Source organism: Rhineura floridana, chromosome 7 (assembly GCF_030035675.1).
Source record: "Rhineura floridana isolate rRhiFlo1 chromosome 7, rRhiFlo1.hap2, whole genome shotgun sequence".
NCBI classification, from domain to species: Eukaryota; Metazoa; Chordata; class Lepidosauria; order Squamata; family Rhineuridae; genus Rhineura; species Rhineura floridana.
In genome coordinates, this window is record NC_084486.1 from 21,389,839 (window position 1) to 21,402,820 (window position 12,982).

General features: G+C 42.0%; 1 protein-coding gene across 3 annotated transcripts in view; it reads right to left on the reverse strand.

Annotated features, from left to right (window-relative positions):
• Positions 1–12,982, reverse strand: part of SHLD2 (shieldin complex subunit 2) — a 50,220-nt gene that overhangs the window by 11,159 nt on the left and 26,079 nt on the right. For all 3 annotated transcript variants that reach the window (XM_061635014.1, XM_061635015.1, XM_061635016.1), the window contains 3 exons: positions 12,562–12,669; positions 11,119–11,313; positions 9,570–9,704 (listed from right to left, as the gene is read on the reverse strand). In XM_061635014.1, coding sequence (XP_061490998.1) covers positions 9,570–9,704; positions 11,119–11,313; positions 12,562–12,669 — 438 coding nt within the window. The remainder of the gene's footprint in view (positions 1–9,569; positions 9,705–11,118; positions 11,314–12,561; positions 12,670–12,982) is intronic.

Consider the following 12,982-nt stretch of genomic DNA (forward strand, 5'->3'; position numbering starts at 1 on the left):
AACAGAAGATGGCATGTTAAAGGGCAGAGGTTTCTCAGTTTCAATACATATGAAAAATGTATTTATATTCAGAGGAAACACTACTATATCTTCTGAGGAACCTCCTCCCCAAGATTACACTCACATAATAATGAATGAATGAATTTTATTATACGGTCACAGACCCGTCGTACAAAAACTACAACAAAATACATAAAAAATAAAACATAATATATTAATATAACAGTATAATCCTATAAAAACACAGTTTAAAAGGAAGAATTCTTTCGTCAACTGGATTAAGTTTAAGAATTTGGCAACCATTTCTGTCCATAGTTTATCAGCATCAGATAAGAGGAGTTGGACATACCAGTTATTTGATCTTCCAGGAAAGCGATTAATTATGGGAGAAATAAATCTAAGCCGTTCAGCATGATAAAGGTTGCAAAAAAGAAAAGTGTGAACCAATGATTCGACTTCAGAGTTTGAGCATAATAAAAGGATGCTTTGTAAATATTTTGATTTCCAGCAGAAATGACCATCACATGCTTAGCTATTTTCCTATGCTTGGTACCATGAATGGCCATCATCACATGATGCTCTACAGCAGTGATTCCCAACCTAGGGGCCATAACCCCTGTGGGGCCAGAAACAGTAAAGAAATTAATTACTTTTTAATTTTTTAAAAAGTCTTCACTCCCTGGACACTGTCTGCTCCCCACTGCTGCTGCCAACAACACTGCTCCCTTGCTCCAAACGAGAGGGGAGGACTTTTGCTGAAGTACCAGAGCATCTTTCACCCTTACTCAGAATGAGCACTGCAGCGGAAATGTATTTATTTATTTAATTATTATTGCATTTATCTCTCACCTTTCCTCCACATTGCACAAGATGGTACAAATAGTCCCCCCTCTTTCCATTTTATCCTTACACCAACCCTGTGAGATAGGTCAGGCTGAGAGACTGTGTCTGGTCCAAGGTCACCCAATGTGCTTCATGGCAGGGTGGGGATTTGAATCTGGATCGTAGTCCAACACTGTAGCCCACTGGCGTTGGGAGACAGGATTGTACATCTTCAGACTATGTATGTGTGCAGGAGGGGGATACCAATTTGATGAACCTTTGCATTAAGAAAAAAAAGCAACACCTCCTTGTCTGCAGGAAGCTTTTCATGGAAACAGATATTTGGAGATGTGATTTTGCCATGCATTTTTTTCAAATAACAGAGGCTAAAATTACAATTAATGGGGGGTGTCCCAGGGTCCCATACTCATAAAGGTTGGGAACCACTGCTCTACAGTGAGTCAGTCATAAGACCTACAGTCCTGGCTGGCATGAAGTGAACTCCTGATCCGGGTAGTCTTGATAGGAATATTTAGGCTTGTCTAACAGAGATAGATATTTGGACAGTTAAGAACACAAGCCTTATCTTAAATTCTAGATATAGTCTTTTAATGATTAAACGTGAATTGCCAGAAATGTCAAATTACTCAGAAAACACTAACTGTAGAATAAATTGCAAGTCTGAATGACAAATAAAGTGACAAAAATTCTGTATTGGGTTTTTTTTGGGGGGGGGGTTAATTAAAAACACACACCAGAGCTTGAAATAAATACTATAAAAAGAGCCTTGGTTACCTGAAGTTGTTTAAACAAAGAACAGAAATCTGGATATTTTTTCACCTATCTTACTTAATAAATATGCCTTATCCTTCACTGTCATGTCTCCTCCTTTAACTTCTACATATAATTCATGCTTTCCCATTAACTTTTTCTCTTTATTTGCTTACAAAGTACCGCTTGCTACTGCGTAACTTTCGGAAAAGGGCTGTTTGTGACTTCAAAAAAACAGGTAGCCCATTCTTGACTATTTAAGTAGTTCACAACTTCAAGAATCAGCTTTCCAAGAAATGTTTAACGAACAGGTGTCTAAAGCCTTAGAAAAATCTTAGCTGTATAATTTCTCAAATTGTTATTTACCGTATATTCCGGCGTATAAGACGACTGGGCGTATAAGACGACCCCCAACTTTTCCAGTTAAAATATAGAGTTTGGGATATACTCGCCGTATAAGACTACCCCTGCTTAATCAAACAAAAAGCAGAGCTTTGCTTAACTCAAAATTTCTTCTCCCTTTGATAACCACATCTACACAGGTTCCACCTCCATACTCAAAATGAAACTGAGCCTGGAAGTGTACAACAACCCCACACATACCTTGCTAATTCGATTATCAATGCCAGGATGTCTGTCTTATCGACTACTCTCCTGCTCCCCCCCACACACACCGGGCATCATGAAAGACCCAGTCCTGGGCTCAGAAAGAAAATAAATATCTGGTCCTCTTCAAAGTATTGATAAGCCTCTTGTTTTAATTGAAATAATAATTATAAATTCTTGTTCTTATCACTAATGGGAGTTAATTATCTTGCATATGCTGCTGTTGCTTCTATGCTGTAACGGAGTGAGGTTAAAGATAAGTGAAATGCAAATAGGAAAAAAAAATACAGAAGGCAGTAACACTTCCCTAAATGTAATACCATACCAACCACAACAAGATTCCTATAAGGCAAAAAACTAAGCATCTCACAACCAGTCAGGATTCCTAACCAAAAACCAAAAATATGATAAATGAAGAAATATTTATATAAGCATAACTATCAAATATATTTATTATTTACACAAACTGTAAAGATATTTATAGTGCAATCCTAAATTTATTTATTCAGAAGCAAGTCCCAGCGTATTCAATGGGGCTTACTCAAACAGGGACAGAAATGCAACCTCAAGTGATAAGCAACTTCATTCACACAACCCAAAATTCCGAATCGTGCCACTTTACACTGTTTTGCAACTGTTTATACTTGTTTTTATGGTTATTGGATTTTAAATGGCTTTATTTCTTGTTGTGAGCTGCCTTGGTTTCCAACCCTACCTCACAGGGGTGTTGGAAAGACTCCATACACACACGCACACACTGCAGATGTATAAATACATACAGCCCATATAATAGTTTATTGTCAAACCAATTGATCATTGCAGAAAAATCAGTATTAGTTTTTTAAAAATCAGTATTAGTTTCCTACAGAATAAAAACTGCAATACCTAAGTAAGCCCTGCCTACTTGCTTTAAAATAGGACTGGGGGGGGGGCAGAAAGAGAACACAAACACAATTCTTTTTTACGTTCACTCCAAAGTCCCATTGATTTTCAGCACATTCATAATCATGTCTACTCAAAAGTAATTCCTACTGAATTCAATAGGATTTACTCTGGACATATGGGATTAGCACTGTTTTTACCCCCAAAAGCAACTATTGGGAAGGTTTTCAAAACACTGCCCAGGATCTGACTCCTACACACAACAGGGGGAAAAACTGAAATGTATATACCTACCCAATTTATGAGATTTTCAGATAAACAGGAGGGGAAACCACCATTTTCTGGCCTCGCAATGAGGTTTTGCAGACACTGCCACCAAACAAACACTTCACTGATTGGCTGAAATCCTGAACGGGCGGGGTTAAAGCTACGAAGTGCTATACAGTAGTTTAAAAAAAGATTTAACCAGGGGGTGGTGCCTGACGTTTTTATATATATCTCGAGAACCGCACCACCTAGAAACTTAATTTTTTTTAAAATGAAAGCTGAGAATCCGGGCCACCTAAGGGGCTAGCCGGGCGCCGGGTGGCATGCTTAGAATCTGGGTAAAACCCGGCTATCCGGGCAATATGGCAACCCTAATAAGACGACACCCGGCGTATAAGACGACCCCCCGACTTTGGAGAAGATTTTCCAGGGTTAAAAAGTCGTCTTATACGCCGGAATATACGGTAATTATGGTTATAGTGTGGAGGCTGTATGGTTTCTAGTCCCACTATAAGAAATGTTCTTAAACAAAGAATATTAGACGCCAGCCAGCAGATGGATATAGTTGCTCTGTCAAACACAAGATCCATGAAATGGTTAGAGATGGCTAAAACCCCATTTCAGAAAGAAAAATATTGGTTTCTCCCAATGAAAAAAGATCAACACACATCCTTTATTCATCTTTGACTCGAGCAAATTAATATAAAGATGCAACAAGGGAGATTTAGGGCATCCCAGTACAAAATAGACTTTGTATATGTGGATCAAAGGAAGTAGAAGATCTGGCCCACTATTTACTGGGATGTTGGCTATATTCCAACTGTAGGGTACATTATTTATGCCCATTTCTTGACTGCAGGAGAAACTGGGAGGTCAATGACGAGCTCAATTTTCTTTTAAGTGGATCTAACCAGTGTGTGACACACACAGTGTTGCCCTCTTAGCAGTTAAGGCGGCCAGTTTAAGAAAAAAAATCTGTATTTAAAAAATAATAATAATAATTTAATTTATATACCGCCCTAAGCCCGAAGGCTCTCTGGGCGGTGTACAAAAAGATAAAAACAAGCACAATATATAAATACAATAAATACAATAAATAATAATAATAAAATAATAATAATAAAAAATAACGAACCAAACAACATCCAAAATACGGAAATGCTGTTTAAAATACACTTTAAAATGCCTGGGAGTATAAAAAGGTTTTCACCTGGCGCCGAAAAGATAGTAGCGTCGGTGCCAGGCGCACCTCATCAGGAAAACTGTTCCACAGTTTGGGGGCCACTACTGAAAAGGCCCTGGTTCTAGTCATCACCCTCCGAGCCTCTCGATGGGATGGTACTCGGAGGAGGGCCTTAGATGTTGAGCGTAGTGTACGGGTAGGTTCATATTGGGAGAGGCGTTCCACCAGGTATTGCGGTCCCATGCCATGTAGGGCTTTATAGGTCAAAACCAGCACTTTGAATCTAGCCTGGAAAAAAATAGGAAGCCAGTGCAGACGGGCCAGAACAGGTGTTATATGAGCGGACCTTCTGGTCCATGTCAACAATCTGGCCGCTGCATTCTGGACTAGCTGTAATTTCCGAACAGTCTTCAAGGGCAGCCCCACGTAGAGCGCGTTGCAGTAGTCCAATCTAGAAGTTACCAGAGCATGAACAACTGAAGCGAGGTCATCACTGTCCAGATAGGGACGTAGCTGGGCTACCAATCGAAGATGGTAAAAAGCATTCCGTGCCACCGAGGCCACCTGGGCCTCAAGAGACAGGGAAGGATCGAAAAGAACTCCCAAGCTACGAACCTGTTCCTTCAAGGGGAGTGTAACCCCATCAAGAACAGGATGAACATCCACCATCTGAGCAGAGAAGGCACTCACCAACAGCGTCTCAGTCTTGTCTGGATTGAGCTTCAGTCTGTTAGCTCCCATCCAGTCCATTATCGCGGCCAGGCAACGGTTTAGCACGTTAACAGCCTCACCTGAGGAGGATGAAAAGGAGAAATAGAGCTGCGTGTCATCAGCGTACTGATGACAACGCAGCCCAAAACTCCTGATGACCGCACCCAGCGGCTTCATGTAGATGTTGAAAAGCATGGGGGGACAGTACCGATCTCTGCGGGACTCCACAATGGAGAGTCCAGGGTATTGAGCAATGTTCCCCAAGCACTACCTTCTGGTGGCGACCCACCAAGTAGGAGCGGAGCCACTGCCAAGCAGTACCCCCAACTCCCAACTCCGTGAGTCTTCCCAGAAGGATACCATGGTCGATGGTATCAAAAGCAGCTGAGAGATCAAGGAGAATCAACAGAGTCACACTCCCCCTGTCCCTCTCCCGACAAAGGTCATCGTACAGGGCGACCAAGGCTGTTTCGGTGCCAAAACCGGGCCTAAAACCAGATTGAAATGGATCAAGATAATTAGTGTCATCCAAGAGCCCCTGGAGCTGGCCGGCAACCACCCGTTCCAGTACCTTGCCCAAGAACGGAACATTCGCCACAGGTCTATAGTTGTTCAGGTTATCTGGGTCCAAAGAGGATTTCTTCAGGAGTGGTCTCACCACCGCCTCTTTTAGGCAGTCAGGGACCACTCCCTCTCTCAAAGAGGCGTTTATTATCTCCTTGGCCCAGCCGGCGGTTCCAGTCCTGCCAGCTTTCACCAGCCAAGGGGGCAAGGGTCCAGAACAGATGTGGTCGCCCGCACCAGTCCAAGGATCTTGTCAACATCCTCAAGCTGTACAGACTGAAACTCATCCAATAAATAAGGACAAGACCGCGTTCTAGATGCTTCGTTGGAACTCACTGTCATAACATTGGAGTCTAAGTCCCGGCGAATGCATGCGATCTTATCCTGGAAGTGTCTCGCGAACTCATCACAGCGGGCTACAGATGAATCCATAATATCCCAAGGGCCAGAATGTAAAAGCCCTCGTACAATTTTAAAGAGCTCCGCCGGGCGGGAGAGAGATGCCTTAATTGTGGCAGCAAAATATCTTTTTTGCTGCCCTCACCGCTACTATATACCGCTTAGTAGAAGCACTTACCAAAGCATAATTGCATTCGTCAGGAGTTCGCCTCCATCTACACTCAAGCCTCCTCCTCTCTTGCTTCATCACTCTCAGCTCCACGGTATACCATGGAGCTGTATGAGCTCTACATAGGAGTGGGCGCATGGGAGCGATCGTGTCAACCGCCCGGGTCAGCTCCGTATTCCACAATCCAACCAGGGCTTCGACAGGAGCGCCAGTCTTCTCAGTCGGAAAATCCCCCAGAGCCCTTTGGAAACCCTCAGGATCCATTACTCTCCGGGGGCGGACCAATTTAATAGGTCCCCCACCCTTGCAGAGGGAAAGGGTCGCTGTGAGCCTAAACTTCAGCAAGCGGTGATCTGTCCATGACAATGGGGTAGATGACAAATCCCCAACCACCAGATCACCATCTCCATGCCCAGTGGCGAAGATCAAATCAAGAGTATGTCCCGACACATGCGTTGGGCCGGTAACAACCTGAGACAGCCCCATGGTTGTCATGGAGGCCATGAAGTCCTGAGCCGCCCCAGATAAAGCAGTCTCGGCATGGACGTTGAAGTCCCCGAGTACCAAAAGTCTAGGGGACTGCAACAGTACCTCCGAGACTACCTCTGTCAGCTCAGTTAGGGAATTTGTTGGGCAGCAGGGCAGGCGGTACACCAACAAAATTCCCAGTCTGTCTCTCTGGCCCAACACAAGGTGGAGACACTCTAAACCAGTCATCACCTGGACAGGGTGCTTGGTGAGTGAGAAAGAACTCCTATAGACCACAGCAACCCCACCTCCCCGTCCTTCGGTTCTACCATGATGCTGAACCGCATACCCAGGTGGGCAGAGCTGGGAAAGAGCAACGCCTCCCTGATCGCCCACCCAGGTCTCAGTTATACACGCCAGGTCGGCAGCCTCGTCCACAATTAAATCATGGACAAGGGAGATCTTATGGTGAACCGACCTGGCGTTTAACAACAGCACATGGAGATCCGAAGGCTGACTGATAGAACAACCATCAGTCCTGGGGATGTGAGGAGAACCGGAACAAGTCACAGACACTGCTTGTCTGGGACGGGTTCCCCTTATCTGGCACGTTCTCCTCACAACGCCATACCTCCCATTACCCGTCACTACGCTAATTGGGGCCCCCGAAAGTCTCCCCGGTCGATGTATAATACTCTCTCCCAGGCACATATTAAAACAAATAAAACTCACATATACACACACACCAAGTCACAGACACTCACACAATGCACATTCACACCAATATACACTAAATTCACACACACACACGACATACACACACACAATCCTCATACAACACAACAACATTAAAATAATAAAGTGTCAGTAGTGATGGCAATGTCCACACTCAGGTCAAGGCAATAGCAGCCGCAGCAACAGCGTCCACAACGGTTCTAGGCAAGCAACAGATGACAATAGCAGGTGACAATAGCACACAGCAATCGACCGCAGCAGCTGATAGAAGCAGGCAGCAGATGGCGGCAGCAGATGGCAACAGCAGATGATAGCAGCAGCACAGTGATGGTATTAGCCTCCTCTCCCGAGCGACAGCAACCCTATCCAGGCCAACGACTGCAACAGAGATCCAGACAGCTGCGGCCTGGTCCTGCAAGGTGCCCACGTGCAGAGCAGGAGCCCAAGAAGGAGAGAGCAGAGATGTTGGCCAAGCAGCAGCAGCAGCAGCAGCAGCAAAGCAGGCAGATGGCTTTCCCTCCCTGGGTGGTGATGGTCCTCTTCCCTTGCAGGCACTGGATCTCCCAAGCCCCCTCAGCCAGCCGGCTTATATATCCCCTCCAAAGAAGGGACAGGTGGAACAGTATCAGGCACAGCTGGCTGCGTACCTGGAGCCTGGTCCTGCAAGGTGCCCACGTCACATGGGTGTTTATAATATTCTTAATATATTAATATTTACATTTTTGTTATCTGTTAAGATTTATGTATTTAACTATTTTTTAAAAAAAAATCTGCATTTGTTTTTATTGTATTTGATGTGATCTTATTCAATAAAATTTCCTTTGTTGCCCCAATAGTTAGGAATTAACTTACATCATGGAAGCAATAACTACTAAATGACTTAATTGTCTACTTAAGACAATAAGCCATATTCAATGGCTTACAGTGAATGTGCAGATGGCTCCTGCTTTGTTCCTCCCCTAGCGTGACCAACTATGATCCCTGGCTTAGTGTTATATTTCAAACAGGGATCACAGTTTATTTCATTCCAAACAAATCACGATGTGAAGCCAAGGTTTCTTCTTGGCTTACCAGTTATGGTTTGTTTGGACCAAAAATAAACCTTGATTCCAGGTTCAGTCATAATACTAAGCCAGGGATCATGGTTTGTTGCTCACATTAGGGGAGGAGTGAAGCAGAAGCAATATCCATAGTGATGGTAAACCATTAACTATGGCTCAACCTAACATACAAACTCAGTCAATATCACTGTTGAAAGAATAAAAGTATATTTAAACAAACGGCATGCATATAGAGGCAGCCCTCAGAGATTTACTGCATTCTAGCATCATGCCAACAAACCCACGATAGGGCTAAGCAAACCATGGTAGGGCAAAGGGAACTGAGCCAGCTTTTATGCTCCCATTCAGTTCTACAAGCAATGTAAAAAGGCTGCAGTTTAGGACACAGATACTGGTGTCATCCCAGTGGTGTCTCCAAGTGCATCCCATTACTTAAGGGGGCTGGGGTGGAGAAACACTTGGTGAAGAGATCTGGGGCAAACCCCCACTTCTAACAGAAGGTGGTCCAACAAGGGCTCTTTGGGGGTACAACATGCAGAGTGCACCCCACACACAGTCGCCCACAAGAAGGCCCTTAATATATAGACCCTCCCTTCATATAATGAGAGGCAGTTTGGTAGCTCTAGAATAGAGACTACAGTGTGAATTTGAGCAGTGTGGCATAACACAAAACCTTTTGATTAGTAACTATTTGGATTCAAGTTGAAACAGTTGCAAAATGAGTGACCTTACCATGTCAGAAGTCAGAAAGATCAGCCAGACATTGGTGCTATATAGCATGACATACTCATTTCAAACTAAAAAGGGAGGCAAGGCAAGGGTCAAATGATAACATACTGTTTGCCCCCTCTTCTCTGTTGCCATATGTCAATGTATTACACAGAGAAAGAATTCAACAAATACTGCATTAAAATAACTAGTTACTTTTTACCTTTTTTCCTTTGAAGTTGAGGATAATACACTGTTAGAGCTCCCCACAACACTAAGGCATAATGCTGATCCTTGATTTGTTCCACTGTTAGAATAATCTTTCTTTGTGTCTCTCCTCTGTAACTATATGTAGATTCTAAAGTTAAAAAAATTGCAAACACAAACATGCTTTTTAAAGAAGTTGGGGGATATCAGAGGGTACTGAGGTTATCTAAAGCGGCATTTTGATACCTTATATCCGGGGGGGGGGGAAACGACTAACATTTTAGCCTAAAAAGCATCAAATAGAGCCAGGTTAACTGAACCATATTAAACAATCAGATTTTCAAAAACTCTTAAGAACCAGTTAGGAAATATTACACGTTAATGATTTATCAGCATTTCCTGAAACTCTTTCTGCAATTATTTAGTGACATGGCCCTCTCAAATATCTTATATCTGTATATTGTTTTAGGCTACTTTTGGTTTGGGGCTGTGAAGTGGTATTTTTGACTCTCCCCCCATTGAACAGCAGACCTCCACGCCAGATCACAAACTGCTTTGAAAGTCCCCTTAGTCTTAAAAAGGGGTTGGCATGTGGTCCATGAAAGGCTGCTGTAAAAGAAAAATAAAGTCTTTGGAGACATAGAATGAGCTGTGTGACACTCTGGATCCTGGCCACAGAATTTTGCTTTACAAACAGAATCAAAGGAAAACAGTAGTTTTTCTAAACATTCATTAATAAACCATAACTCTTTTCATCTTTGGTGCTATATGAACTGTTTTTAAAATGAACAAATTTGGAAACAGGCATTATAATGAGTATTTATAGTCAGCTCTTTATCTACTTCAAATATAAATGATGGCGTTTCTTTCAGAATGTTAGAAATTTTGTATTCCGAGGATCTCACCTTTAGAAAAAGAAATTAGGTTTTTAAAAAATGTTACACAGCAGTAAGAGATGAACAGGCAAAAGGAATGCACTACCATTTTAAAACTCTGAGAAAGCCAGCCAGTAACTCCAGTCATACACTCATTTCAGGAAATCATCCTTATCTATGTTAAACATTAATACAGAGGACTCTGATTCTATGCACATGGCTCTGTAGTCAACCATGTGAGCCATCTCACTGATATCACTGGTTTAGGTACCAGGTAAACTGTCTTGTTGAATCAGATGAGCTCTCAACACACAGCAAAACATTTTTTTGTAAGAAAGGAAATATCAGGTGGTCTCATAAATCAACCAATGACCTTTTTCTTATCTACATTTCAGGTACGGTGCTCCAAATCAACTGCTCTATCTTTCTCCTTGAGATGGATCCAGAGAGGCTGGGTGTTTAGTGAGCAGCTAGAAAACTGACCCAGCTGAGATAGCTGTATCAAAGTGTTTAGTGGCTGTTTCTGTTAGATGCATAAAGTAGAAAAGAGGCACCTTGTCAAAGTCTACTGCTAGGTTTTAAAAATCTGTAGCCAGAGAACTATGATGTCCACTTTACTCCTTTCAGTCTCAACACATGAATTTTAGAGGACAAACTCAAGTGAAATATAGGATTTAAAAGTCAGCTGACCTGATAGCACAGTGATGTTGACAATTTTCACTACTGAGTGCACTAGCATATCTGGTTTGAGTTTATCTAATTGAACATGTTGTATGTTGTTCAACGTCTGGGTCTGCCTTTGGGGGAGAGCTTGGAGACAGGCATACTTGGAAGACACATACGCCAGCAAATCCTGGAGAATACTGACATCCACTATATGTGAAACTAGAAAAGAACAGATAGAAGGAAAAATTCTTTCTTCATTTTTAGTCATAAGGGCTACGTGTGTGGCCTTTGGCAATTCTAAAGCAAAATATCACTTGCAAGCATAACTAGAAATCTGTTTAACTTAATTCTGAAATTATTATCATTATTATTTATTAATTTATATATAACTTAAATTCATACCCCTATTTTGGCATTATTTCTATGATATACAGGTTGTACTTTCACTGATACAAAGATAATCTCAGAAGTCACATATAAAGGCCCAGTTCATACATCATGGTAAAGGAAAGTTTGTTCTCTTCTATTGTGTATATAGATATTGCTCCCACTGGGCCTCCCAATTAGTCAATGGGCGCAATAATCCATGTTCCCTTGCTAGAGATCCAAGCTGGGATCATGGTTTGTTTCATTCAAACAAACCATTAGGAGGCCAAGAACAAACTCTGACAACATTATGGTTTGTTCAGAGTGAAACAAACCATGATTCCCCATTTAGAGATAATGCTAAGCCAGGGATCATGGTCTGTTTTTACTACTGGCTACAGGGGAGGAGCGAAGAAGCCTTCTGCACATTCACAGAAAATAATTAATTATGGTTTACCATGATGTGTGAACGCTGCCACTGTAATGCATATGTTAAAAGGCATAATTAACACTATGGGCATGGGATGGGGTGCATTTATTCAGAAAAATGTTGGTGCTTTTCACAATTGCCCAGTTTAAACTTTTTTCTGCTATGTATCCTCAGTTCTTCTCACCAGCAGAAAGCAGTTTATGACCAATTAAGTACTCACAATTAAGTACTCACCCATGATTTCTCTGAGTCTAATGTCTGTACCTAGATTGAAAGAGCAGTATGCATAGCAAATTTGGGTAGATCTCGGGGTACAGAAGTATGTACACTTCAGTATGGTCAAGTACGGGGTACACTACAGTATGGTGCCAAGTCATATGATTGGGGAGAGCAAGATGGGGAACAGGGTAAGTGGGTAAGCATATAACATGTGACTCTCATATCACGTAGAAAAATATTTTACTGACCCATAGTTATGCCATACATAGCTTACAAGGCCAAGAGACCAGGAATGTTTTCTTCATTCCACTCCTCCTCCTTTATTAAATACTTTGATTCATTTGTTTGAAGAACAGTAAAAGAAGTGATATCATACAACTATTTTGATAAAGTTTGTGAAATGCTGAATTTATAGAAGAGGAGTTCTCTCTATGCAAATTCTTAAACCTTACATTCATTTTGACTAATAGTTGAGCAGCTTCCAAATTTCAACAACTGACTAGTAAACGTTGATTGCAGCATCATTTCCCTAGTCCAGTGATTCTCATATACAATGACATCTGCAACAAAGAGAAGTCCAGGTCACAGGGGGAAAAAATAGACATATCCCATTTTAAATCTTCAAATTGAACTAGCTTCTGTTAAAAAACTCAAAACCACCAAAGCTTTGAATAGCATTTTAGGTCTTTAGCCTGTTTCAGTTGGGCAAATGTGTGGTAATATGAAATCGAACTGTCGCTGCAAAATACATTGTGGAGAAATCTTCACAGCTGTGTGCCTCTGCTAGGTTGACATCAAATACAATTCTGATTTTAAAAAAGAATATTTTCTTAAACTGGAGTGTTAAAGAGCAGAAACAGGATAGGCTCAGTG